Raw genomic sequence first — 23741 nt, forward strand, 5'->3', positions numbered from 1 at the left:
AGCTTTCTCCCAGACAAAGCACTGGCAGAATCCACTGTTCCTTTGCTGAGCCCTCCCCAACAGAGTCTGAAGATGGGCACCGTAACTGAGCATCCACCAACCTAATACCATGTGCCCCACCCTGGTGATTCCCTGAGACCCTGCCCCTCAACCCAACTTTGACCCACCCAAGCCATTTCCAGTGGCTTTACTATAAACCAATCTTGGCTCATTGTTGAGAGCCATTCTGCCTGGTTTCAGGGACTGTAGCCTCATTAATGGACAAAAATGTCCATTAATTGGACATTTTGGGCTGAGTGAAAAAGCCTTGGGGACATGAACCACTAAGGAGACAGAACATTTCCTCCTGGCAGGAGTGCAGCCCCTGCCTCCCTCACTTCCCCTCGCTTGGCCTGGGTGGATGACTGGTTATCCAATGACAGGTAAGATCCCTCAAGGGAGAGGAAACACAACCTAAGACAGGCACAGTCATGATGAGCCATCAGGGAAGGACTTAGGGGTCTTCAGAGAAGGGACAGAAAGACCCTCACCCCTTGGCTTTGTCATAGCCTGAGTCCTCAGTCTTTCTGTAAAAGTCTCCTACTCTCTTGGCTGCTTTGCTCTCCCCACCTGACTTAGCCTGGAAACTATGCCAGAGGCATCTGTGACCTTGTACTGGAACAGATGGCTCCTGTGGGCTGAATCAGGCCAGAGAAAGAACATACATTTTTTCCTTTGAGGCCTGCTCTGCCCTGTTGCTATGAAACAATCACTTGAGCTAAAGCCACCCTGACCAGAGGCAATCCCTGTGTTTCTTCAACTGTTATCTGTAAATGATGTCAGTTTTTCATGACTGTAGCTTTATGCGCATTGGTTGATGAGCTTTATGTGCATACTATGTATCTCTGTGTGAACTGAACTCAATAAAAATGCAGGAAAGAAAATGCTCAGGACCCTTCTCCTTTGAGAGATTGGTCACCTTTCCTCCCCAAGCAGATCATGTCTTGGTAGATTTATTCCCATGAGCAATGGCCTGGGGAAGCTCTGCAGGCAGAGCCTCCCCACAGCTCATGCTGCTGACTTTCCTAAAACCTCTTCTGTAGGGCAGTTCACAAACCCTACAGAAGTAGCAACTGGCCTTGGTGTGCCCTGCCAATTGTCCCTAGGCCTGGCACTAGTGGTAGCCGACCTCAGTTCACACCTTGGCCTCTCCTGGGCACCTCCAAGTCCAGCACAAGTAACAGCCAGCTGCAGATTGCTTTTTAGCTCATGCTGGGTGGCCCTTGGCACAGCACAGGCAGCAGCTCATCTTGGTCAGCACCTCCTGGAAAGCTGCAGAGTCAGAGCACAAGGTGTCCAGCTTCAGACCACACTGGAGCGCCCCCAACCACTTCCACCAGCAACACACTCAAGGGGCAGAATCAGTGGGCACCAGAGACCTGCTGACATGCTCCATGGGGTCATCCCCTGCACAGTAGCTCCTCTGCTGTGATTGCAGCCAGTCATTGAGACCAACTGCTCTCAAGGTAAATCCCTTCCACTGACATGCCAACAGCAATCAAGGCTCAACTACAAAATGAGGGTGTACAGGGCCCATATGAGGTCAACCTGGAATGCAGACTTGTTGACAGGACTGTTCCCCAGAGCCCTACATGACACATACTACATAAGGCTACTACTCTACCAAGTCCTAGAGATGCAGCAGCTCTATCTAATTCACAGAAATAAATACAGTGAGGTAGCCAAAATAAGGAGACAAAGAAACAGATCCCAAACAAATGAACAGAACAAGACTCCAGAAAGAGAACTAAACAAAATGAAGAAAAGCAATCTACCACATGCAGAGGCAGAGTTCAAAACATTGGTTATAAGGAAGCTCAATGATCTCACTGAGAATGTCAACAAAGAAATAGGAAATGTAAAAAGAACCAGTCAAAAATGTACCAAAATGAAAAATATATTACAAGGAATCAACAGTTGAGTAGATGAAGCAGAGTGGACCGAGTAAGATGTGGAAGATAAGGAAGCAGAAAACACTGAATCAGAACAGCAAAAAGCAAAGAATTATGGCTTAGGGAAGAAGAGACAGTGGCCAAGTGGGTGGAAGCTGAGTCTACTTGCTCTTGTAGCCACTCAGATTTCTTGGCTGATCTTCTAACAAATAACCTGAACAATCAACGGAATCTTAGCCAATATGAAGTTTTGAGCCAAGAACTACAGAAGACACTTCAGAATGGACAGTAAAGATATTTTATAAGTTGAAGGAGGTGGTGTGTGCAGAAAACTGGACAGTAACTTGGTATTGCAGTGGGTGTACCACAGACAGACTTTTTAAACAGGGAGCTGAAGCATGTTGGGCTGGGACTCTGTGTGCAGCTGCCCTGCCAGCAAATGGACAAGACTGAAAGTGCAGTTTGCTCCCACTGAATAAAGCTGGGCAGAGAGATCAGAAAGTTGCACAGCAAAAGGATTTCTGGGCCCCAACCCAGCATGGCTGGCGAGCCAGGGGCTACACAAAATGTAGAGTTCAGGACTGTGTCTACTGCAAAGGCAGTGGGCTGGGAATTAGATGGGCAAGAGTCGAACACCTGAGATTATTTACAGCCAAGCAGAACTACATTCCCTGGCAGAGTTCAAATTTCTGGGAAGGGAAGGACATACGCAGTGCCAACCTCCTGCAGGACTGCAAGCACTGCATCCAAAGAGGAAGCAGGAGAACAGGCAGGACAAGCTCAAGAACCCTCTGCAGGGTACATATCTGCAGGAAAAGACAGGAAGAGAAACTCCCAAAGGGCCCATTTTGAACTTCTCTCAGGGAGAAAAAATACACTGGTTCCTAGGGCCTGAATCCACTGAGTCCAGAAAGGCACAGAGATCAGAAATCGATGCAGCAAGGGCGCTGCCCAGCCTTTGCTCTCACAAAGAGCTGCCAACAACTGTTGGGAGCTGCCCTGTTCCTGGGCACCAGATGATCAGGACTCCATCCAGCTGTGTCCATGAACAGCATCACAAAGGAAAGAGCTGACCCTCTTACACACACTGGCCCCACCCTTGAAACAGACAGCTAGTTCATAAGAAACTATACATTATTGGAAATAAGCTGGGACAGACCAAGATGGGTGGTGGAGGGGCAGGGTAAAACAATCACAATTTTCCCAGAAGACTGAACAGCATTTCCCAGGGGAGCCCCAGGAGTTCTACCCTCCTAATCACAACAGAAGCCCCCTCTGGAGACAGGTGAAGGTGGTACATGCAGTGCTGCCATATGTTGGGTGACCTACCCCTGAACCTTGAGCTGATAAAAAGCCAGAGGTGGATCCAGAAGATAAACAACAAACTTACTGAGACAAATTCTACCTCATCAGAATTTGCATTATTCTTTTGTCTTGAATAGCCTTGTAACATTTCTCCTTTTTATCCAATAGTATTCCCAATAATTCTCCACTTTTGTCTTTCATTTTCTATTCCTTTTATAGTTTTATATTATTTATTTTCATTTCAAAAATCACATAGTACCCTTCTTTCGGCTTACTCCATTATGCCTTCTCCCTGCCCTTTCTTACTTTCATTTTAAATGTTATTTTCCCCCTAGTTACACCTTGTTTATATTCCTTACTCTCACTATTTCTCTTCTCCCTATTCTCTCAAAACCATTTTTTGGTCCTTTAATCAGCTCACATTCTTTTTCCCTTTCTTATAATATTCTTACTGTCTTTCCACCTTTACTAAGTATTGCTTATTTGTCATGGATATTGCAGATATTGCTGGGTTTTTTTTTTTTCAATTTTATTCCTATTTATTCACTATTACTTCATTTCAAATCTCAGGTTACTCACCCCATGTCTTACTCCATTTTGCTTTCCTCCTGCTTTTGCTTACTTGTTCCCTTTCTTACTGTCCCCTTTCTTAGCCTGGATTCTGTTCTTTACTCAAATTATTCCTCCTCCCTCTATTCTCTCAAAATTATATTACTTTACTGTATATATTTTATATACTCATTATTTCTTTCATATAATACTCTCATTTTCTTTCCACCTTTATTAATCTTTGCTCAGTTGTCATTGCTATTGACCCTGTTGTGGTTTCCTGCAATTTTGTTACCACTGGTTCACTACTTTTTATATTTTATTTCAAACCTCATACAATTCCCTCTTCTTACTCCATTTTGCCATTGCCCGTCGCTTTTTTACTTACATAGTAAATTTTATTTTCTCCCTTTCTTTGCCTTATTTCTATTCCCTACCCTTATTATTTCTCCTCACCCTTCCCTCTTAAAATCATTTTTCTCACCTTTAGTCATCTCATATTCTTTTTTACTATCTTATAATATTTTTAATCTCTTTCATCTTTATTAATGTTTGCTCATTTGCTATTGATACTGCTGATGTGGTAGGGGGGAATTTTTGCTGGCATGGGTTTGGTTTTCTGGGTAGTTTTGCTTTGTTCTGCCAGCACCTATACAACAGCATATAAAACATGGTAGGGGTTGTCACTCTTAATCCATCAGCCAGAGGGAGAACCCATCAATGAATGAGCATCAATAATCAGAGCCCAAGTACAACAAGACAGTCCACATAAACTGAATAAATGGCATCCCTAATCATCCAGAGCAGGAGATCAAAGAGAATGCACTACTGAGTCCCACAAACTCCTACCAGAGAAGGCCACCCCACAAAGACAGGCAGGCAAAGCAGAGCAATCTGAGATGCAGAAATAAACAAAGAGAGTCACCTAAATGGGGACACAAAGAGACAACCCCAACTGAAAGGAATAGAGGAATCCTCCCCAAAACAAGCTAAATGATATCGAGGCAAGCAATTTCTCAGAACCAGAATTCAAAATAATGGTTATAAGGATGTTCAAGGAACTCAGTGAAAACTACAAGGAACTATGGAAGTTACAAGGACTTTAGTGGGAAGTAAAGCAGCATGAAAAAGGACATAAAAACTATGAATGAGAACCACAAGGAAATGACAAATAGAGTATCTGAAATAAAGAATACACTAGAAAGAATTAAAAGCAGTCTAGATGAAGTGGAGGACTGAATCAGGAAGCTGGAAGACAAATAGAAAATACCCAGCAACAAAACAAAAAAAAAGACACAAAAATAACAAGGAGAGTTTAAGGGACATTCAGGACCACATGAAACATAAGAACATTCAAATCATAGGAATACCAGAAGGAGAACAAAAGGAGCAATGGATAGAAAACCTGTGTGAAAAAATGACAGAAAACTTCCCTAAACTGGTAAGGGAAAAAAAAATTACACAAATTCAGGAAGCAGAGGGTCCCAATCAAGATGAACCCTAAGAGGCCTGCTCCAAGACACATCATAATTAAAATGGCAAAATTTAAAGAGAAAGAGAGAATCTTAAAGGCAGCAACGGAGGAACAGCTAGTAACATACAAGGGAGCTCCAATAAGGCTATCAGCTGATTTCTCAACAGAAACACTACAAGCCAGAGTGACTGGCAAGAAATATTCCAAATAATGAAAAGGACAGACCTGAAACCAAGACTACTCTATCCAGCAAGGCTCTCATTTAAATGCAAGGCATTTAAAATGGAAGGCAAAATGGAAAGCAAAAAGGAAATGGAAGGCAAAAATAAAGCTTTCCAGACAAAAGAAGGATAAAAGAGTGCGTCTCCACTAAGCGACAACTGCAAGAGATGCTAAAGGGACTGCTTTAAGAAGTAGAAATCGAGAGAGAGAAAGAGAGAGTGACAGGGGTGAAGTGGGAGGAATAGATGTATGAAAGGAAAAAATGGCAAAGAACAAGTACCTGTCAATAACAACCTTAAGTGTAAATGGATTAAATGCTCCAACAAAATCCATAGTACCTCAGTAGATAAGAAAACACAATCCACAATAATGCTGTTTACAAGAGACTCACCTCAAAACGAAAGATCTACACAGGCTAAAAGTGATGTGATGAAAAAAACTTATTCCAGGCAAATGGAAATGAAAAAAATACCTCTATCAGACAACATATACTTCAAAACAAAGCCCATAACAAGACACAAATAATGTCACTACATAATACATAAGGGACTTGTCAACAAGAAGATATAACCCTTGCAGACATATATGCACCCAACAAAGGAGCACTTACATCCATAAGGAAAATCTTGTCGAACTTTAAGAAGAAGATCAACAGCAATACAGTCATCAGGGGGAATTTTAACACCCCACTGTTAACAATGGATACATCTTCCAACAAAGAATCAACAAGGATATTGTGGCATTGAGCAATACTCCAGATCAAACTGGCATAACTTAATTGCTATTTACAGAACATTTCACCACAAAGAAGCAAAATACCCATTCTTTTCAAATGCACATGGATCATTTTCAATGACTGACCACAAGGTAGGACTCAAAATAAAACTTAACAAATTCAAGAAAACTGAAATCATAACAAGCATCTTCTCGGATCACAATGGCTTGAAACTAGAAATGAATCACAAGGAAAAAACTCAAAACATTCAAATACATGGAGACTGAATAACATGTTATTGATAATGAATGGGTCAAAGAGATCAAGGAAGAAATCAAAGAATCGGGAAATGAATATGAACACACAACAACTCAAAACCTATGGGACACAGCAAAGGCAGTCCGGAGAGGGAAGTTCATAGCATTACATGCCTACCTAAAGAACATAGAAAACTGAAATAAACAACTTAACCTTACATCTACAAAAACGAGAAGAACAAGAACAAACAAAGCCCAGAGTGAGTAGAAGAAAGAAAATAATGACGATCAGAGCAGAATTAAATGACACAGAGACTAAAAATACAATTCAAAGAATCAATAAATCCAGGAGTCAATCCTTATCGTTGAAAAGATAAACAAAATTGACAAGCTTTACCCAGACTCACCTAGAAAATAAAGAGAGACGAACCAAATAAATAGTAAAATCAGAAACATGAGAAAAAAATCACAGAAAAACAATGGATTTTAAGAATATATTATGAACTATATGCCAAGAAATTGAACAACCTAGACAAAACGGACAAATTTCTGGAAACATACGATTTCCCAAAGATGAATCAAGAAGCAGCAGAAAGCCTGAGAATATCAATAACCACTAGCAAAACTGAAGCAGCAATCAAAAAACTCCGGGTACACAAAAGCCCTGAAATGGATGGCTTCACAGGCGAATTTTACCAAATATTCAAAGAACACCTACCCTTCTCAAACTATTCCAAAAAACTGAAAAAGAGGGAAGACTCCCAAACTCTTTTCACAGGACAGTATTATCCGAATTCCAAAACCAGGTAAAGACACAATAAAGAAACAAAACTACAGGCCAGTATCTCTGGTGAACGTACATGCTAAAATCCTCAACAAAATATTGGCAATCCAGATCCAGCAAGAAATTAAACAGATCATATAAAACATGATTAAGTGGGATTTATCCCAGGATGCAATGATGGTATAACATTCACCAATCAATAAATGTTGTTATTGCATAAATAAAATGAAAGACAGAAATCAGAGTATCATATCAATAGATGCTGAAAAACATTTGACAAAATTCAGTTTTGATAAAAACACTCAGCAAAGTAGTTACAGAGGGGGCATACCTCAATATAACAAAGGCCATATATAAGAGACCTACTGCCCATATCATACTAAATGGGAAAAAACCGAAAATCTCCCTTAAGATCAGGAACAAACAAAGATGCCCACTTTCACACTCTTATTCAACACATTACTGGAAGTTCTAGCCACAGTAATCAGAAAAGAAAAATAAATAAAAGGCATTCAAATTGGAAAGGAGGAAGTAAAACTATTATTTGCAGCAGACATCAGGGTGTACAGAGACTACCCTATATTCTTGACTAAAATATACCAGACCAAATAAGTGAATTTAGCAATATTCAGAAATATTCAGAAATCGATGGCATTCTTATACACCGACAATGAATTATCAGAAAGAGAAACTAAGAAAAAAATCCCATCTACTTACAGCAATGAGAAAAATAAAGTACTCAGAAATACATTTAACCAAAGATGTAAAAGACGTGTACTCGGAAAACTATAGAATACTGAAGAAAGAAACTGAGGAAGATACAAATAAATGGAAGCATATCATGTTCATGGACTGCAAGAATTAACATCATTAAAATGTCCATACTACCCAAAGCAATCTATAAATTCAATGCAATTCCTATTAAAATACCAATGGGAATTATTTCACAGGTCTAGAACAAAGATTCCAAATATTTATATGGAACCAAAAAAGACCCCAAATAGCCTCAGCAATCCTGATAAAGAAGAACAAAGTTGGAAGGAATCAATACCTGATATCAAACAATACTACAAAGCCAATGTAATCAAGACAGTCTGGTACTGGCATAAGAACAGGAACAGAGATCAATGTTAACAGAAGACAGAGCCCAGAAATAAACTCATGTGTCTATGGTCAATTAATATTCGACAAAGAGGGCACAAGCAGACAATAGAGTAAAAATAGTCTTCAATAAACGGTGTTGGGAAAACTCGACTAGTACATGAAAAATAATGAAACTAGTCTACCAACTTACACCACACACCAGAATAAACTCAAAATGGATAAAGGACTTAAATATAAATCCTGATAGCATAAAAGTCCTAACAGAAAACATAGGCAGTAAAATTTCAGAAATCCCACACAGTTGTATTTTAGCCGATATATCTCTTAGGGAAAGGGAAATAAAGGAAAAACTAAACAAATGGGACTACATCAAATTAAAAAGTTTCTGCATGGCTAAAGAAACCTTCATCAAAATGAAAAGGGAACTGACTTAGGGGAGAACATATTCGCCAGTGATATATCAGACAAAGGTTTGATATCCAAAATATATCCAGTTTGATATCCAAAACCTATCTGATGGAGAATTTAAAGCCCTGGTAATCAAAATGCTTACAGACCTAATTGAGCTGGGTCGAAAAATGAAAAAACAAATGAAGGATACCCAAAGTGAAATAAAGTAAAATATTCAGGGAACCAACAGTGACAGGAAGGAAACCAGGACTCAAAGCAATGATTTGGAACAAAGGGAAGAAATAAACATCTATCCAGAAGAAAAGGAAGAAACAAGAATCCAAAAAAATGAAGAGAGACTTAGGAACCTCTGGGACAACTTTAAATGTTCCAATATCCGAATTGTAGGGGTGCCAGAAGGAGAAGAACAGTAAGAAATTGAAAACTTCTTTGAACAAATAATGAAGGAAAACTTCCCCAATCTGGCGAAGGAAACAGACTTTCAGGAAGTCCAGGAAACCCAGAGAGTCCCAAAGAACTTGGACTAAAGAGGAACACACCAAGGCACATCATCATTAAGTCACCCATGATTAAAGACAAAGAGAGGACCCTAAAAGAAGCAAGGGGAAAAGGAGACAATTACCTACAATGGGGGTCCATTAGATTATCAGCTGATTTCTCAAAAGAAACCTTGCAGGCAAGAAGGAACTGGAAAGAAGTATTTGAAGTCATGAAAGGCAAGGACCTATATCCAAGATTATTGTAACCAGAAAACCTTTCATTCAAAATGGAAGGGCTGATAAAGTACTTCCCAGATAAGGTCAAGTTAAAGGAGTTCATTATTAAGCCATTATTATATGAAACATTAAAGGGACTTATCTAAGAAAAAAAAGATCATAAGTATGAACAATAAAATGATAACTCACAACTATCAACAAATGAACCTAAAAGAAGAGAAAAACAATGAAAACAAAAACTAAGCAAACAACCAGAATAGGAACAAAATCAGAGAAATGGATATCACATGGAGGGATTTCGGTGGCGAGGGGGAAGGGAGGAATAGAGGAGATAAGATAAAGGGAAGAAGAAGCGTAATTAGTAGGCATAAAATAGACGGGGAGAGATAAAAAATGGTATAGGAAACAGAGGACTCAAAGAACTTATATGTACAACCCATGGACATGAAGTAAAGGGGGGAATGCTGGAGGGTTGGGGGTGCAAGATGGATGCGGGATAAAGGGGGGAAAAATTGGAAAAACTGTAATAGCATAACCAATAAAAAATACTAAAAAAAAAAAAAAAAAAAAAAGAACAGCAAAATAAAGAAAGAATCCCCCAAAATGAGGATAGTGTAAGAGGCCTCTAGGACAACTTCAAGCATACCAACATTTACATCATGGGGTTGACAGAAGAGGAAGAGAGAGAGTAAGGAACTGAAAATCTACATTAAAAAAAAAAGTATTAACAGATCCCTGACTGGTATGGCTCAGTGGATTGAGTGCCAACCTGCCAATCAAAGGGTAGCCAGTTCAATTCCCAGTCAGGGCACATGCTTGTGTTGTAGGCCAGGTCTCCAGTAGGCAGTGCATCAGAGGCAACAACACACTGATGTTTCTCTCCCTCTGTCTAAAAATAAATAAATAAATAGATAGATAGATAGATAAATAATCTTCTTTAAAAATTTTAAAAGTATTAACAGACAACTTTTCTAACCTGGTGAAGGAAATAAACATACAAGACCAGGAAGTGTAAAGTGTTCCAAACAAGATGAACCCAAAGAGGTACACACCAAGACATGTTATACTTAAAATGCCAAAGATTAAAGACAAAGAGAGAATCTTAAAGCAGCAAGAGAAAAGGAGTGAGTTGCCTATAAATGAGCTCCTATTACGTTGTCAGCTGATTTCTCAACAGAAACTTTGCAAGCTAGAAGGGATTGTCAAGAAGTATTCAAATTGATGTAAAGCAAAAACCTACAACCAAGAATACTCTACCAGCAAAGCTATCATTTAGAAGTGAAGGTCACATGAAGAGCTTACAGAAAAAGGAAAAGTCATCACCGCCAAACAGTCTTATAAGAACTGTTAAAGCATCTTCTTTAAGGAGAAGAAATAAAGATAAAAAATATGAATAAAATGTCAATGAGTATATACCAACAATTACGTCAAATGCAAATGGATTAAATGCTCCATTCAAAAGACATACGGTGGCCAAACAAAAAATAAAACAAGACCCTTATGTATACTGCCTATGTCAGATTCACTTCAGATCAAAAGACACATACAGAGTGAAAGTAATGAAAAAGATACTTCATGAATGTGGAAACAAACAAACAAACAAAACAATACTTAAACCAAATGAAACAGACTTTAAAACAAAGGCTATGAGAACCAAGATGGCAGCGTAGGTAGACACACTGCGCCTCCTCGCACAACCAGAACTCACGGAAAATCGAACGGCAAGGAAGTCTAACACCAAGGAAATACAAAATAAACATTCATCCAGACCGGTAGGAGGGGCGGAGATGGGCAGCCGGGGCTGAGAGGACTCGAGTTGCCGTGGCGGGACCCAGACTGGTGGAGTGTGGGACCAACGGGGCAGGCAGTCTGACCACTAGCAGACCCTGCAGCCCCACATTCGTGCACAGAGAAACCGAGAGGGCCGGACTAAGAGTGGCAGAGAATGCGGCAGGCAGAGCGGTGGGTAGCACCCCGCGGCCCCACACTCGCGCACAGATAAACCGGGGTGAATGGCAGGGAGCGAAGCTGACCACATAACCCAGGGCTCCAGCGCGGGGGAAATGAAGCCTCAGACCTCTGATTGAAAGGCCCCGTGGGGGTTGGGGCGGCAGCAGGAGAGACTCCCAGCCTCACAGGAGAGGTCGTTGGAGAGACTCACAGGGGCCTAGAGTGTGCACAAGCCCACCCACTCGGGAGCCAGCACCAGAGGGGCCCAATTTGATTGTGGGTAGCAGAGGGAGTGCCGAAAGCCAGTGGAGACTGGAGCAGGTGCCATTGCTCCCTCTCGGCCCCTCCCCCACGCACTGTGTCATAGCGCAGTGACCAGCATTACCTGCCCCGGTGAACACCTAAGGCTCCGCCCTTTTAAGTAACAGATGCGCCAAGACAAAAAAAAAAAAAAAAAAAAAAAGGCCCAAATGACAGAACACTTAGAAAAAATACAACTAAGCGAGGAAGAGATAGCCAACCTATCGGATGCACAGTTCAAAACACTGGTTATTAAGACGCTCACAGAATTGGTTGAATTTGTTTGAAAACTAGATGAAAAAATGAAGCCTATGCTAAGAGAAACAAAGGAAAATGTACAGGGAACCAACAGTGACGCAAAGGAAACTGGGACTCAAAACAATGGTGTGGACCAGAAGGAAGAAAGAAACATCCAACCAGAAAAGAATGAAGAAACAAGAATTCGGAAAAAGGAGGAGAGGCTTAGGAACCTCCAGGACATCTTGAAACGTTCCAAAATCCGAATTATAGGGGTGCCAGAAGGAAAAGAGGAAGAACAAAAAATTGAAAACTTATTGGAACAAATAATGAAGGAGAACTTCCCCAGTCTGCCAAAGGAAATAGACTTCCAGGAAGTCCAGGAAGCTCAGAGAGTCCCAAAGAAGCCGGACCCGAGGAGGAACACACCAAGGCACATCATAATTACATTACCTAAGATTAAACAGGAGAGAATCTTAGAAGCAGCAAAAGAAAAGGACACAGTTACCTACAAAGGGGTTCCCATAAGACTGTCAGCTGATTTCTCCAAAGAGACCTTACAGGCAAGAAGGGGCCGGCAAGAAGTATTCCAAGTCATGAAAGGCAAGGGCCTACATCCAAGATTACTGTATCCAGCAAAGCTATCATTTAAAATGAAAGGGCAGATAAAGTGCTTCTCAGATAAGGTCAAGTTAAAGGAGTTCATCATCACCAAGCCATTATTATATGAAATGTTAAAGGGACTTACCTAAGAAAAAGAAGATCAAAAATATGAACAGTAAAAATGACAGCAAACTCACAGTTATAAACAACCACACCTAAAACCAAAACAAAAGAAAACTAAACAAACAACTAGAACAGAAACAGAACCACAGAAATGGAGATCACATGGAGGGTTATCAATAGGGGATTGGGAGGGGGAGGGGGGGGAAGGTACAGAGAATAAATAGCATAAATGATAGGTGGAAAATAGACAGGGGGAGGGTAAGAATAGTGTAGGAAATGTAGAAGCCAAGGAACTTGTAAGTATGACCCATGGACATGAACTATAGGGGGGGAATGTGGGAGGGAGGGGTGGGCAGGATGGAGTTGAGTGAAGGGTGGGAAATGGGACAACTGTAATAGCATAATCAATAAATATATCCAAAAAAAACCCCCCCAAAAAACAAAGGCTATAACAAGCGATGAAGAATGACCCAGCAATTTTACTTCTGGATATTTATTTGAAGAAACTGAAAACACTAAAATCAAAAAACATATGCACCCTAATGTTCATTGCACTCATTGAACCATTAGTGGCTATGATATGTAAGCAACCTAAGTGTCCATTATAGATGAATGGATAAAGAAGTGGTACATACATACAATAGAATGACTAACCACAAAAAAAGAATGAAAACTTGTCATCTGCACAACATGAATGGACCTAGAGGGCATTATACTAAGTGAAATAAGTGAGACAGAAAAGACAAATGCCATGTGATTTCATTTATATTTGGAATCTATAAAACAAAATAAACAAAAAAGCAGAATACAGACAGACACATAGATATAGATGGTTGCCAGAGTGGAGGAGGGTTAGGGAGCTGGGTGAAAAAGGTGAAGAGGTTAAGAAGTAGAAATTGGTAGTTACCGAACAGATGTGGACATACAATACAGCATAGGAAATACAGTCAATAACACTGTAATAACTATGTATGGTGTCAGATTTGTACCAGATTTATTGGGGTAATCACTTTGTAAGTTATATAAATGTCTAATCACTACGTTGTACACCTGAAACTAACATAGTATTGTAAGCCAACTGTAATAAAAATTAAAATAAAATTTTAAGGCATAATCCAAACAAAATGGTAGAAAACTATAAATCAATTACATAGAAAAACTGGAAAAGAACTAACAGGTATATGCTAAACAACATGTTCCTAAATAACCAATGGGTTAAGGAGGAAATCAATAAATATCTACCAATAAATGAAAATGGAAATGTAATGATCCAAAAACCTATGGAACACAGAAATAGCAGTTCTGAAAGAAAAATTCATAGCAAAACAGGCCTACCTCAAGAAACAAGAAATATCTGAATGAACAGTCTTACCTTGTATCAACAGGTACTAGAAAAAGAGGAACAAAGACAGCTCAAAGTTAGTAAACAGAAGTAAATTAAATAAAGATCAGAGTGAAAATAAATGGGGATATAGAGTAAAAATTAAAGATCAATGAAACTAAGAGCTGCTTCTCTTCAACTATAAACAAAATGTGTAAACCTTCTATCAACTCATCAAAAAAAGGAACAAAATAAATAAAATCAGAAATTACAACCAACATCACAGAGATACATAGGATTGTTAAGTGAATACTAAGAAATATATACCAACAAATTGGACAACCTAGAAGGTACAGATTCCCAAATTCCCAAAAACATATAATTTTCTAAGCCCAAATCGGGAAGAAACAACAATCTGAGCACACCAATTACTGTAACAAAATTGAATCAGTAATCAAAATCTTCCAACAAACAAAAGTCCGGGACCAGATAGATGGCTTCACAGGTGAATTATACCAAATATTTTTTTTCATTTTTATGTTTTTAAAATATTTTATTTATTTATTTCTAGAGGCGGGGGAGGAAGGAAGAAAGGGAGAGAAACATTGATGTGAGAGAGAAACATCGATCAGTTGCCTTTTCCATGCACCCCGTCAGGGTACCTGGCCCAGGCTTGTGCCCTGACTAGGAATCAAACCAGCAACCTTTCTTTTTGCAGGACAAAGCCCAACCTGATCAGGGCCCAAATACTTTTTAAAAAAATTAATAACTTTCCTTTTCAAAATATTCCAGAAAATTGAAGAAGAAATATTTCCAACTCATTCTATGAGGGCAGCATCACTCTGATATAACAGCAAAGACCACAAAAAAGCAAAATCACAGGCAAGTATCCCTGATGAACACAGATGCAAAAATTCTCAAATACTAGCAAATCAAATTCAACAACCTATTAAAAGGATCATACACTACGATCAAATGGGATTTATTCCAGGAATGCAAAAATGATTCAATATCTGCAATACCAATTATATCTGCATATCCATCAATGTGATACAACACATTAACAAAAGAAAGGATGAAAATCATGTGATCATCTTAAAAGATGCAGGAAAAGATTTGACAAAATTCAGCGTCTATTTATGACTAAAATTCAACATAGTAGAAATAGAGGGAACATATCTCAACATAATAAAGGTCATATAACAACAAGCCCACAGCCAAGCATTACCTCAATGGTGAAAAGCTAAAAATTTTCCCCCTAAAATCAGGAATAAGATAAGGATGCCCACTCTCACCACTTTTATTCAACATACAGGTATTACTGAAAGTCCTAGCCAACAAAATCAGACAACAAAAGAAAATAAAATGCATCCAAATTAGAAAGGAAGAAGTAAAATTGTCACAGATGACATGATACTATATGTAAAAAACTCAAAAGTCTCCCAAAAAACTATCACAGTAAATGAATTCAGTAAAGTTGCAGCATACAAAATTAACAAACACGAATCAGTGGCACTTCTGTACATTAATAATGAATTATCAGAAACAAAAATTAAGAAAACCACTCACAATTTCAGCCAAAAAAAGCCCTGGAATAAATTTAACCAAGGAGGAAAAGACCTATACTCTGCAAACTGTCTAACACTGAAGAAAGAAAATAAAGACAACACAAATGGAAGGGCATACCATACTCATGGCCTGGAAGAATAAATAGCATTCAAATATCCATACTACACAAGCAATCTACAGAATAATCATAAATAATCATAAAATTTATATGGAACCACAAAGTCCCCAAAGCAATCCTGAGAAAGAAGAATATTAAAGATACAACTCTCCTTGATTTCAAGCTCTACTACAAAACATTATGATACTGGCACAATGCAACAGAATAGCCCAGAAATTAATGCCTATGTGTTTGGCCAATTAGTCTACAACAAGAAAGACAGCAACATACAGTGGGGGAAAAGACAGTCTCTTTAATAAATGGTACTGGCAAAACTGCACAGATAAATGCAAAAAAATAAAGCTGGATCACTTTATTGCACCATATACAAAAATAAACTCAAAATAGACTCAAATGTAATACCTGCAACCATTAAACTCCTAGAAGAAAACAAAGGTAGTAAGCTCTTTGAGAGGAGAGGAAGAGGAAAGAGAACTCTTGTTAGAGTTTCCCACATTAAACTCCTTCATCACCATCACCATCATCATCCCAATAGTCCCTCACACTGGCAAGTAAAGTGAGGAATATACACTAAGGCTACACCCACAGTGTTTACATCATTTGGCTTACTCCCATACAAGCTCCCTACCTAGGTCACATTGTCCAAAAAGCACCATACATAGGAAAGTCTCCACATTTCCCTTGAAATGGTCACATCCAGAAATCATTCTGCAGGAACTAACTAGTGCAAAGCAGAGAATTGCACCAACCAGAGTTGACCTCCCTTTATGCCCTACATCCCAACCTGATGTACTCATATAGCGTTTGTCACTGTAATAATTGTTTCTTTACATGTCTGCCTATTCCCCATCTCATTAGAGGCTGTGCCCTCTTTAAGAACAGAGGCATGTCTTAGTCATCTTGAGATCGTCTACACAGTATAGTACCTGACATACTGTAGTCAATAAATGTTCCACAAATGGAAGACTGGATTAATATTCTAGCTATAAATTCCAATCATACAGTTTAAATGCCTTTGTCTGCAAGACCTTTTTTTTTTTTTAAACATTCTGTAGACAGTAAATGTACTGTAAAACCCATTTTTTCTTTCTTAGGAGAGGTTTTAATCTGTAATTAAATACCTGATATGTTTTTATATCTAATCATCTTTTATATAAAATCTTTACAGAAATGACTATGTAAAAAATAATGTGCTCTAGTGAGACCAGCGGACTACATAGAAGCTAGGTAACCTGGTTCTGGCTATTACCAGTGATTCTGGAGATAAGCCTTCTCTGGCTTTCAGTTCCTCATGTATAAAAATGAAAGAATTAAAGTACAATCACTAATCATCCTTCAAATGTTCAATATTATAGAAATCTTTAATCTATGAAGATTTCTTCTGTGAGGAGCCAAGAAGGATCATGTGTGTGCCAAGGGAGTTGGAATGCAGGCCTCGGGTTCAGCACAGCTGCCCTAGGCCGCAGAAGATTGTTTCAAGAAAAGAATGGCTTGGCCGCCTGCTAGATCACTGTACCAAGAAGGAGCAAGAAATGTTCTTAGAAAAATAAAATGTACCTAGCCTTGCGGTTCTGTCTTTCTCACGCTCTGCTTCAAAGCTTGCTCAATAAATACAGCCTGACTTTACCAATAAACAGTTCCCTCCTCTGCATCCCAGAGAAGGGACTCCACCTGACCCTGCTTTGACTTTGCCTCTTTATTTCTTAATCCCCTGTCGCTTTCCCTCAGGACCTGATTGATCCAGCCCTGGTGGCAGAGGCATCTTCATTAATGAACAAGCAAAAAGTGGGAGGCATGTCACATGCTGGGTATTCCTAATATTTTGGTAACTCTTTGTTGGAGGTCAAACTAACTTATCCTATCAACATTTATTCAGTACTTCAACTTTATGAACAAAATGAGATAAGCATAGAAAGAAAGAATAACCTTTTGAAATCAGGAACTTGACTTTTCAATTCTAATTACTGAACGCTTGAAGCAAGCATTTAATCACACAGCACAGGCACTGATATAATAAACAAACTATAAGCTTACCTGCCAGGAAACTGCTCCCAAAATAGCTGTTGCAAGAAGACTAAAAAAAACTAACTGCTCTGAAATTAAGCAAAAATGGCGCATCCCTTTGGATGCCATGATTCTGTCAAGGCTGTTGTTATCCACCCTGTGGGTAAAATATACTTTATGGCAGTCATTTAATTTAGTATGGAATCCCCAAAGAGTTAAAAGAAATATAATATGACAAATCATCCAGAAAATTCCAAAAATGGAAAAGCCTGGTATTACAAAATACCAGAGATGAGTGTCTTTAAGTTTAAATGCTGAAAGAATAAAAAATGTAAGCTCAATCATTCCAATAAAAATGACTGAAAGTCTTCTGCAAATTCTTCCACGGTACAAAAAAGGTTTCCACCTCTCAGTAACTGAAAGTCCACTAAAATAAATGTCAAGGCAAGGATCAGTTATCAGGCAAATAAAAAAACATGCAAAAGCAACTGGATTTTGGGGAGTTTCCAATGAAGAGAAAAATAGTAAGACTACAAAAATAACTAAGTTTGAAATGGCTAGGAAAGACTTCATTCTCAGGTCAATAATCAGCATGGCCAAAGCTATAACAAGTAAAATGACACTGAGAGACTTCTCCACCAACATAGTTGTGCTGGCAATGGCAAATCCAACGAGTTCCAAAAATTCAACTGTGGTTAGTAAAATGGGTCGATGGCGGACATAACCAGAAATTCTCTCCACCAAAGCACATAATATCCTTAACACTATAGAAGTTAGAAGCAAATATTTGGTTGATTCTTCTTTCACATCATTTTTAAAGAATGAATTATCAAGAAAGCATAGGAGGCCAAGCAAGAATCCAAACCAAAGATTGGAGAGACTCAAACTTGCTGCTTCCATTGAAAAATAATAATAGAGTATGCTGGCAATTCCCAGAACAAAAAGACCAAGAATAAAAATTACCAAAAGTAAAGAATTTGCTGTTTTTTCCCATCTTACATAAAGACCTAAGCATATAGCAACCAGTAAATTGATTCTGGCTAAATAGCCAAGATAACGCACTGAAGAATGCATGTTCACTTCTCGGTTTACTTCTTCCAGTCTTGTCATTGCTAAATAGAGACAATGACTAAAGCAATAACGCAGTGATTTACACATGTAATCTGGCAATTTGGGCTTTCTCCCCACGTTACAAAAATTAACTGCTTATATTTCATCCAGCAAATGCCATGTATCCGTAACTCCTATTTCAGCATTTTCTCTGGTGGAATTTTTGTTTAGTGATCTAAAAAGAAGAAAACATATTTCAATGTTAATTTTATATAATTTACCTTTCACATGTAGCTTCTTACAAAATACAAAATAATAGTAAGTAAGTGAGAAATAAAGTTTCTTAATGGCAGTTGTCTCTGACTTAAAAATTCAGCAGTTTATCCAAATTAAAAAGGCTGTGCTTTCTGCTCATCATACACAAGGACTGTATGACTAAATGATCAATAATGAAACTGTTTTTCCAGAGGTGGTGAGGAATTTGCCCAATTCATTCTTACTCCAATATTTGGTTTTTCAACAAGATGCAAATATGAGATATTCAACTTCGATCATAGCAGATGGGTTTAGCATAATGTAATGCTATTCAAATCTTAAGTAGAATGAGGGACTTCATCATTACCTCTAATTTGAAAAGCACTAGTATCCAATAATAGCAATCATTACTACCTGCCTAAAATCCATCAGGGGTATCCAACCTGCCAGCCACATGCAGCCCAGAATGGCTGTGAAGGCAGCCCAATATAAGATTGTAAATTTACTTAAAACACTTTTATGATTACGTGTGACAATATATTTAACATGTGGCCCGGAACAACTCCTCTTCTTCTAGTGTGGCGCAGAGACACCAAAGGGTTGGATGCCCCTGCATACATGGCAACTCTAAAATGCTATAAAACCTTAGTCTGTACATTGTTTAACTAATAAATGTTCTAAAAGCAAACTTTAACTGTATTAAAGTTCCTTAATCCCTAAAGCTGACCCATAATTCTCCGTGTACTTTACCTCTACTAAATTACTTTATCAAACCTACTTTCCAAATCGAAGTACCAGCCACACAGCAAACCAATTCCTGACCTTCCTAGTCAAAACTTAAAAGTGGGAATGTTGACCAAGTTATCATAAATTAAACTTAATTTTACTTTTGAAAAGTTACCACAACAATTATTTGTTAAAGGAGCAGATAATTATTTCAATCTTAAGTGCCCCACAAGTTGCACTAAAAGCATGACAATGGTCAAAAAATGGCTTAACTACCTACTACGTAATTCTTCACTTTTTCTAGTATACTGTTTCAGAAGTGATCCATGCATGAATGGCTCACACTGAACGGTCACACTGAATATCCACGGAGAACTCAACCAGATAAAAATTCAAAAAGTAACTAGTTTGTGATCACCTTTTGTATACTTTCTAATAGCAGGACCCTATAAAGAAAGACCCAACAAAAACATATTAACATGGAATAAACCTGTAATTACCCATTTGACTGGAGAAGAATGTCACTGGGTGACAACCTTAGGGTTTCTGGGAGGTTCCAAGCATTATTACTAATTCTACTTCTACATATTCAGCAAGCAGATTTTTTTTATAGCTAATTCTATTTAATTATTTTAACTGCTTTTCCTCAATTATATTTTCATTCGATAATTTCTTTAAGATATCACACACCTCCACAGAAAATATCTTCCATTGATATATTTTTGTTTCATCTTATTAATAAGTATGAGAAATTGATAAAGCAAAGAGTATTGCATTTTTAAATATCATTTTGTGTGTTATATAATCATTCAGCAAATATGTTGAAATATATATCCTCGAAGAGTCAATGGGTACATTTTGGGGTCTGGTGACTGAATACTGCTGGAGGAAAAAAATCATACACTAGGCTAAATGGTTGCCATTCAACCACAGACAACCTTCTGTGTTTCTCTGATCAGTACTCTCTTCCATGATCATCCAAACCACTCTTCCCTATCCTCAATCTCTGACACCCACTTCCCAGGGCATTCTCACCAGATGACTTTGCCTCCAACAAAATAATCAGAAGGGGAGTTCACTTAAGTTTCCAACACCACAAACCCACCTCTACCTACATCTCCTGACACAAGGAAAGGGTGTCCCTTTCCCATTTGAGATAAAATTTTCAGACATACTATGTCTCCTTTCCCCTCTTCTTTCCAGTGAACACTCTTTCCTCTCTCTTCAAACTCCCACTCTTCTCTTATCCATAACTTAAATATGTGCAAAGCTCTTTTCAAAAACAATACACCCCCTAAAACCCACTCAGAAAAAACAAAAACAAAACAATCTCAGTCATCCCATCTCCTCTTCCAAGTTCAATCTTCTGTACTTTTAATAGCTGATATTTGATTGCTTCACTTTTCACCTTTAAACTGTGATTTCCACCCCACAAGAATAAATGCTCTGCCAAGTTCTGAAATGGCATGTAAACTCCTAAATCCAATGGGTACTTTTCACTCACTATGCTGTACATTCTTTGAACAACCTTTGACGTTGACTCTTTCGTTCTAAAACCTATCTTTCCTTTAGCTTCCAAGCAGCAGTCTCCAGATTTACTTCCTTACTTATTGATCTCTCCTTCTCAGTCTCCTTGCAGGCTGTTCATTCTCAATACAAACTTTGGACATTCAACCCCAAGCTTAGGCTCTTCTACTACTATTTTTCTATAAGCAATCTATTTCCATGTCTTCAATTATTATATGCCCCAAAGTATACATATATATTAATCTACCTGATAGAAATAAAAGCACTGGCATGGTCCTACATTGTTAACAGAAGTAAAAATCCAGATTAGAAACAGTACAGCACATCAATATAATGGAATATTTGCAGTCACTCTTACGGGCCAAAATCAACATGGGAGAATATTACTTTTAAGTGATAATTTACAAAAGTCTTTCGCTCATTATGACATTCTTCAAACAACAATTAGTTTAATCAGAGAGTGAAACAACAAAGTACTACAATCATTTTCAATTGGTCAGCCATCATTGGAAAATTACTTGAGGCAGATAAAAATGGAGCGCAAAAAAGTCAATCTGCACATGAGAAAACTTAGTAACTGCCAGAGTCTGCTTTTTAAAAATGGTATACTACTCCTCCCCACCACCTATATTGATCCTCACCAAGTACTGACCACTATTCTTCCTATACACCTCTTAAATGTTTCTACTTTCCAAGGTCATAATCCCAATGTTGGTCATAGGCATCTCATGCTTGACCTCTCCAAGAAGTGTCCTTCTGTAAACTGAAATTTTTCATATCACTCTGCTATGTAAAACCCTCCAAAGACTTCCCGTCACCCTTAGTAATAAAGTCTAAACTCCTTAAAATGCCTTATATTAAGGCTCTCTGCATTGGATGTGAATAAACTCTCCTGCCTCAACTTCCTCCTGAACTCTGTATTTCAGCCATACTGACCTTTCAATTCCTTCAGTGCTATTCCCTCCCCAGGTGCACTCCCCTCCTCCTCGACCCACAGCAGTCCTCATACCTGGCTCACCCCTACTCTCCGGGTTTTATCTTAAAACATTTTCTTAGGAAAACCATCCCTGACCCATGTACATGATCCCTGTACTTCCTCCAAAATAGGAAAATATAGATTATCACTTCCCCACTAGATCACAATGTCTCTGAGACTTTATATCAATACTGTATGCCCAGAGTCTAGCACAAAGTCTTACACCAAGTAGGTATTTAAATACTTGCTGAAGAAACAAAGACTAACCCAGAAATAACTATACTATATTTAATAACAGTGCCAATTAGTTGCTGAAAACTTACTAATACACAAAAACAATAAACAAGTTGCCTAATGTCCCATAGCTAGTAAGCAGTAGAGCTAAGCGATTTCATGAACTTCTGGATTGTTTCTCTTTCCGCCTTACTCCAGCCTTCATTTAATTCATTCATCTAAATCAATCAATAAGTTACCTTCCATGGAGTCCAGGACACACCTATCGCATGTACCACCCTTCAACTGAGATACTGTACTTCTGCCCCACCTGGGAAAGTGTCAAAAAATGACCTATAATGAGCAGCCGGGGTCGGGGAATTCCAGTGCTTCGGTTCTATAAATTCATATAACTCTCTGGGCCTATTTCATAAAACGATAATGGTGCCTCGAATATACATCCCTCAGCAACAGGGCAACAGGGTAGTCATTCTTCTTGTATTCCGCCTCCTTCTAGCAAGATAGGGGAGGTCGGAGGAGCCTGGCAGTTCTCAACCACCGCTCCACTTTGAGAAGGCGACCACAACTGGACGCCCAGCTGAGTGAGACAAAGCTGGGTGACAGTATTAAGACTTTTCGTCCTGCACCTCGTCCCTTCCCCCCGATCCCCCACCATCCAGTACTCTCCCGCTGGTACCCCTGCTCCAGCCTCGGGAAGACGCCCGGGCGGTGCTTGGGGTCCGCACCTTGCGGAACCCTGTGAGATGTCTGTGCCCAGGTCTCAACGCCCAGCTGTTCACCCTCTCACCCCCTACCTGACTCGGCCGCTGCCACCAACGCTCTCTCGACCTTCGGAGTTATCTCTGGGGGAAACACAGTAAAGGGTGGCCCAAGCAGCTGTGCCTAAGACTCGGAACGGGTGCGAGGGAAGAGCGAGTGCCCGAAGCCGCACACACTAGAACAGACCAGTCTCTTTGGAAACTTACTCCGTAACCGGCCCCGCCACAGCCGCCATGTTCCCGCCGCCGAACCCGCGACGTTACGGAACGCCTCCGGGGTCAAACTGAGCTGCGCGCTTCCTCCCACACCAAGGACCCGCCCTTTCCTGCAAACCCCGGGTGCCGCGGGCATCTCTGGTGAGCCCAGCCCTGTGCGAGCATTACCCACCGAGGGCTAAGCGCGGCCTCTTTTGCCTCCGCAAACCTGAAATCAGCAGCAGAAAATAGGGAGCGGGAACACCACGAAGAATCCTACCGGTCGTATCCGTGAAGCATCTGAAACTGGGGCGGGATAGCCACAAG

General features: G+C 39.3%; 1 protein-coding gene across 6 annotated transcripts in view; it reads right to left on the reverse strand.

Annotated features, from left to right (window-relative positions):
• The window catches only part of TMEM168 (transmembrane protein 168), a 69913-nt gene extending 46409 nt beyond the window's left edge, over nt 1-23504 (reverse strand). For 4 of the 6 annotated variants that reach the window (XM_071221690.1, XM_045191465.2, XM_071221692.1 and 1 more), the window contains exons 1-2: nt 23427-23504; nt 17724-18978 (exon numbers count right to left, since the gene is read on the reverse strand). In XM_071221690.1, coding sequence (XP_071077791.1) covers nt 17724-18851 — 1128 coding nt within the window. In that variant the 5' untranslated portion in view covers nt 18852-18978; nt 23427-23504. The other 2 variants (XM_045191464.2, XM_053926115.1) reach the window with 2 other exon arrangements.
• Between the last annotated feature and the right edge of the window lie 237 nt (nt 23505-23741).

Source organism: Desmodus rotundus, chromosome 6 (genome assembly GCF_022682495.2).
Source record: "Desmodus rotundus isolate HL8 chromosome 6, HLdesRot8A.1, whole genome shotgun sequence".
In the NCBI taxonomy this organism is placed as follows: Eukaryota; Metazoa; Chordata; class Mammalia; order Chiroptera; family Phyllostomidae; genus Desmodus; species Desmodus rotundus.